Source organism: Gobius niger (assembly GCF_951799975.1).
Source record: "Gobius niger genome assembly, contig: SCAFFOLD_59, whole genome shotgun sequence".
NCBI classification, from domain to species: Eukaryota; Metazoa; Chordata; class Actinopteri; order Gobiiformes; family Gobiidae; genus Gobius; species Gobius niger.
This window is the reverse complement of record NW_027639207.1, coordinates 58446-64445: the sequence shown is the minus strand read 5'-3', so window position 1 is coordinate 64445 and position 6000 is coordinate 58446. Positions and strand designations below refer to the sequence as shown.

At 47.1% G+C, this 6000-nt stretch overlaps 1 protein-coding gene across 1 annotated transcript in view; it reads right to left on the bottom strand.

The window, feature by feature from the left end:
- The window catches only part of alg13 (ALG13 UDP-N-acetylglucosaminyltransferase subunit), a gene marked incomplete at both ends in the record, with an annotated part of 30114 nt that continues 24114 nt past the window's right edge, over positions 1 to 6000 (bottom strand). The window contains 7 exons of the mRNA XM_079583218.1: positions 1 to 233; positions 1031 to 1129; positions 3341 to 3470; positions 3533 to 3573; positions 3644 to 3763; positions 4539 to 4626; positions 4722 to 4790. Of these exons, the coding sequence (XP_079439344.1) occupies positions 1 to 233; positions 1031 to 1129; positions 3341 to 3470; positions 3533 to 3573; positions 3644 to 3763; positions 4539 to 4626; positions 4722 to 4790 (780 nt within the window). The remainder of the gene's footprint in view (positions 234 to 1030; positions 1130 to 3340; positions 3471 to 3532; positions 3574 to 3643; positions 3764 to 4538; positions 4627 to 4721; positions 4791 to 6000) is intronic.

Sequence of the window (6000 nt, the reverse complement as noted above, 5' to 3'; positions counted from 1 at the left end):
TCACAGGGCGGGGGGGTAGTGGGGGGCGGGGATGTAGCTGACCAGGTGGGAGGGGCCGGGGGCGGGGCAGTAGACCCTGGCGGGCGGAGCCGGCTGCGGTGGCCAATGGCAGCCGTAGAAGGGGGCGTGGTGCAGGTGAGTGGGCGTGGCCTCGTAGCTCAAGTGCATCATGGGAGGGGCGGGGTCAGGGTAAACCGGGGCAGGGCTGGGCGTGTCCAGGGCGGAGCCAGGGGCTGCGGAGAGAGAAGAGGCGGGGCTTCAACAGAGGGCTTGACCAGACACTAAAAAACCTCCAAGATACACACACAAACACACAAAAACACACAAAATACACACACACACACACACACACACACAAAAACCTCCAAAAAACACACAAAAACACACTAAAAACCTCCAAAATACACACAAACACACAAAAACCTCCAATAAACACACAAAAACCTCGAAGATACACACAAAAACACACTAAAAAACCTACAAAATACACACAAAAACCTACAAAATACACACACAATCACACAAAAACCTCCAATCTACACAAAAACCTCCAAAAAACACACAAACACCTCAAAAATGCACACAATAACACACAAAAACCTCCAACAAACACACAAAAACACACAAAAACCTCCAACAAACACACAAAAACCTCCAAAAAACACACAAACACCTCAAAAATGCACACAATAACACACAAAAACCTCCAACAAACACACAAAAACACACAAAAACCTCCAACAAACACACAAAAACCTCCAAAATACACACAAAAACCTCCAAAAACCACACACATACACAGAGCGTACTCCCGTTCCCACCGCAGCCTCTGAGCAGGGGTTTTGCCAGATCCCGGTGATTGGCATCTTCAGCACCTGCTCTTGGTGAGAGAGGGAGGAGCTGCTGAGGCCGTGGGCAAAGGCAGCAGTGAGAGATGGCCATGTTTCTGTGTCCCTGCAGCGTTCTGAACAAGTGTGGTACCTGTGTGTGGTACCTGTGTGTGTGTGGTACCTGTGTGTGTGTGTGGTACCTGGGGCGTGGTCCTCGGGGCCCTCGGGGCGGGGACAGTCCTGATAGGGTCCTGGAGGGGGATGAGAGGCTCTGGGCTCTGGATACGACTGAGGGACGGCTGTGGGCGGAGTCAAGGTGATTATTAAGCATCACTGCCGTCACTATCGACACTATCGACACGATTGAGACTGACGCTGCCGACGCTGCCGACACTGATGACACGATTGTCTAATGAACACATCAGTGAAAAGGACTGAAGAGCAGATTCCAATATTTCTGTCAAAATGTATTTACTGACAAAGGACTAAAACACGACCTGATTCTGTTGGAAAGACTCTTCCCCTGTAACATATAGACGGCTACCTCCAGGCTAATCTAGCTCGTTTATGTGGCTAACTCCAAGCTAATTTAGCTCGTTTATGCGGCTAACTCCAGGCTAATTTAGCTAGTTTATGTGGCTAACTCCAAGCTAATTTAGCTCGTTTATGCGGCTACCTCCAGTGTAATTTGGCTCGTTTATGCGGCTACCTCCAAGCTAATTTAGCTCGTTTATGCGGCTAACTCCAAGCTAATTGAGCTCGTTTATGCGGCTACCCCCAAGCTAATTGAGCTCGTTTATGCGGCTAACTCCAAGCTAATTTAGCTTGTTTATGTGGCTAACTCCAAGCTAATTTAGCTTGTTTATGCGGCTACCTCCAGTGTAATTTGGCTCGTTTATGCGGCTACCTCCAAGCTAATTTAGCTCGTTTATGCGGCTAACTCCAAGCTAATTGAGCTCGTTTATGCGGCTACCCCCAAGCTAATTGAGCTCGTTTATGCGGCTAACTCCAAGCTAATTTAGCTCGTTTATGTGGCTAACTCCAAGCTAATTTAGCTTGTTTATGTGGCTAACTCCAAGCTAATTTAGCTCGTTTATGCAGCTAACTCCAAGCTAATTTAGCTCGTTTATGCGGCTACCCCCAAGCTAATTTAGCTCGTTTATGTGGCTAACTCCAAGCTAATTTAGCCCGTTTATGTGGCTAACTCCAAGCTAATTTAGCTTGTTTATGTGGCTAACTCCAAGCTAATTTAGCTTGTTTATGTGGCTAACTCCAAGCTAATTTAGCAGGTAGGGCTGGGTGTGACTCACCGTGAGGGGCCTCTGGGGGGGGGCAGGTAGGTCTGGGTGTGACTCACCGTGGGGGGCCTCTGGGGGGGGGCAGGTAGGTCTGGGTGTGACTCACCGTGGGGGGCCTCGGGGGGGGGCAGGTAGGTCTGGGTGTGACTCACCGTGGGGGGCCTCTGGGGGGGGGGCAGGTAGGTGTGGGTGTGACTCACCGTGGGGGGCCTCTGGGGGGGGCAGGTAGGTCTGGGTGTGACTCACCGTGGGGGGCCTCTGGGGGGGGCAGGTAGGTCTGGGTGTGACTCACCGTGGGGGGCCTCTGGGGGGGGGCAGGTAGGTCTGGGTGTGACTCACCGTGGGGGGCCTCGGGGGGGGGCAGGTAGGTCTGGGTGTGACTCACCGTGAGGGGCCTCTTAGGGGGGGCAGGTAGGTCTGGGTGTGACTCACCGTGGGGGGCCTCTGGGGGGGCCAGGTAGGTCTGGGTGTGACTCACCGTGAGGGGCCTCTGGGGGGGGGGCAGGTAGGTGTGGGTGTGACTCACCGTGGGGGGCCTCTGGGGGGGGGGCAGGTAGGTCTGGGTGTGACTCACCGTGAGGGGCCTCTTAGGGGGGGCAGGTAGGTCTGGGTGTGACTCACCGTGAGGGGCCTCTGGGGGGGGGGCAGGTAGGTCTGGGTGTGACTCACCGTGAGGGGCCTCTGGGGGGGCCAGGTAGGTCTGGGTGTGACTCACCGTGAGGGGCCTCTGGGGGGGGGGCAGGTAGGTCTGGGTGTGACTCACCGTGAGGGGCCTCTTAGGGGGGGCAGGTAGGTCTGGGTGTGACTCACCGTGAGGGGCCTCTGGGGGGGGCAGGTAGGTCTGGGTGTGACTCACCGTGAGGGGCCTCTGGGGGGGGCAGGTAGGTCTGGGTGTGACTCACCGTGAGGGGCCTCTGGGGGGGGCAGGTAGGTCTGGGTGTGACTCACCGTGAGGGGCCTCTGGGGGGGGCAGGTAGGTCTGGGTGTGACTCACCGTGGGGGGCAGGTAGGTCTGGGTGTGACTCACCGTGGGGGGCCTCTGGGGGGGGCAGGTAGGTCTGGGTGTGACTCACCGTGGGGGGCCTCTGGGGGGGGCAGGTAGGTCTGGGTGTGACTCACCGTGGGGGGCCTCTGGGGGGGGCAGGTAGGTCTGGGTGTGACTCACCGTGGGGGGCCTCGGGGGGGGGGCAGGTAGGTCTGGGTGTGACTCACCGTGGGGGGCCTCTGGGGGGGGCAGGTAGGTCTGGGTGTGGGGGCTGTAGTGTTGGTAGTAGCTCTGGTCGGGGGCCGAGTACGACGGCTGTTGCTGCTGTTGCTGCTGCCAGTAACTCTGATGGTACCACTGAGGACACAGTACAAGTACATGAAGTATATGAAGTACACAGTATAAAGACGTGGAGTTACCTGTACTCCGAGGTTGTAGTAGTACTGCAGTACTCTGTAATCTGAACAGAGGACACGTGAGAACACACAGGGCCGCAGTATTTGTGAGTATTTGTGAGTACTGGGACGTACCTCGCGGCAGGTCGGAGCCGTTGGGGTCGTAGGAGTAAGGGGGCGGAGCCACCACAGTACACACCGCTTCACCGAGTTCATTCATCAGCCAGGGGGCGCCAGAGGGCACTGCCACAGACGCTACAGACACAAGGAACGCTCACAGGAACGCTTCAACAATTACAGGAACGCTTACAGGAACACTTACAGGAACGCTCACAGGAACACTTACAGGAACACTTAAACAATTACAGGAACACTTACAGGAACACTTACAGGAACACTTACAGGAACACTTACAGGAACACTTACAGGAACACTTACAGGAACACTTACAGGAACACTTACAGGAACACTTACACACTTACAAGAACACTTAAAGACTTACAGGAACACTTACAGGACCACTTACACACTTACAGGAACACTTACACACTTACAGGAACACTTACAGGAACACTTACAGGAACACTTACAGGAACACTTACAGGAACACTTACAGGAACACTTACACACTTACAGGAACACTTACACACTTACAGGAACGCTCACAGGAACGCTTACACACTTACAGGAACGCTTAAAGACTTACAGGAACACTTACAGGAACACTTACAGGAACACTTACACACTTACAGGAACACTTACACACTTACAGGAACGCTCACAGGAACGCTTACACACTTACAGGAACGCTTAAAGACTTACAGGAACACTTACAGGAACACTTACACACTTACAGGAACACTTACAGGAACACTTACAGGAACACTTACAGGAATAAGCTCTTGGTCAAATGCTGTTTTATGTCTAAATTCGATAAATACTCTTATTGCCACAAAACCTTTAACACACACCTGGGGGCATGAGTGGGTGGGGCATGAGGGGGCGGGGCATGAGTGGGCGGAGCTCTTACCTGGCCTGGGCGGGACATGAGCAGCTGCAGGGGAGGAGCAAGACGAGGAGGATGAGGACGAAGGCGATGAGCCCAACATCGGTTTCACCTGCAACAAAACCGGGTCAGAACCAGGACTAAACCAGGACTAAACCGAGACTAAACCGGGTCAGAACCGGGACTAAACCGGGACTAAGGATGGACCTGCTGGGTGAAGCTGTAGTTTCCCTCTGGTCTTTGTGGAGACTCGGTGGGACCCGCCTCCGGCTCATCCTGAGAAACATTAAACTCATTAAACTGATTTGATGTTCTGAGATAATAATATAAGGATCCTCATGGAGGCTTTATATTATTACTACAGTATTACATTATTATTATATTATTATTACATTATTTATCATTACATTATCATATTATTATTAAATTATTGTATTACATTATTATATTACTACACCATTATATTATTATTATATTATTGTTACATTATTGTATTATTATATTACTACACTATTATATTATTATTATATTATTAAATTATTGTATTATTACATTATTATATTACTACACTATTCTATTATTATCATATTATTATTACATTATTGTATTATTACATTATTATATTATTATTATTATATTATTCAATTATTGTATTATTACATTATTATATTACTACACTATTATATTATTATATTATTATTACATTACTGTATTATTACATTATTATATTATTATTATTATATCTGGAAAGTTTACCAAATAATTTACAAAGCAGATTCAAAAAGAGAAAAAGCAGATATGAAATAAAAGGTACTGAGGTTTTTACAAAACCCAGGTTTCAATCGGCAGCAAAGGAAAGGAGTCTCTCTGTGGAACAGTCTCGATTGTAAAGTTAAAACTTCTAAGTCCATTGATGTGTTCAAGAAGTATGTAAAATGATCAATGTTACAAAAATATGACACTGCGGAGGAGCAGATCAACTTTATTTATATATTTTGTATTTTGTGTTTTGATGTCTTGGACAAGAAAAAAAAAAAGAAAGACGGCTGCATTAGACAGTTTAACATTTAATTGAACTGGAACTGTAAATGATTTTGTGTTGATTAGGGGCAGACATAAGTTTTTACTTCTTTCTGCTCCTTTTTATACATGCTAAATGCTGTTGTTGCATTTTTAAATGAATGAAATAAAAAAATAAAAAATGAAATATTATTAAATTATTGTATTATTATATTACTACATTATATTATTATATAATTATTACATTACATTATTATTACATTATTTTATTACATTATTATTATTATTATTATTATTATTACTACATTATTATTTTATTATATATTATTAGATTTTTATATTATATAATTATTACATTGCATTGTTATTACATTATTTTATTATCTAATTATTACATTGTTATGTTATATTATTACTACATTATTATATTATTATATCACTATTACATTACATTATTATTACATTA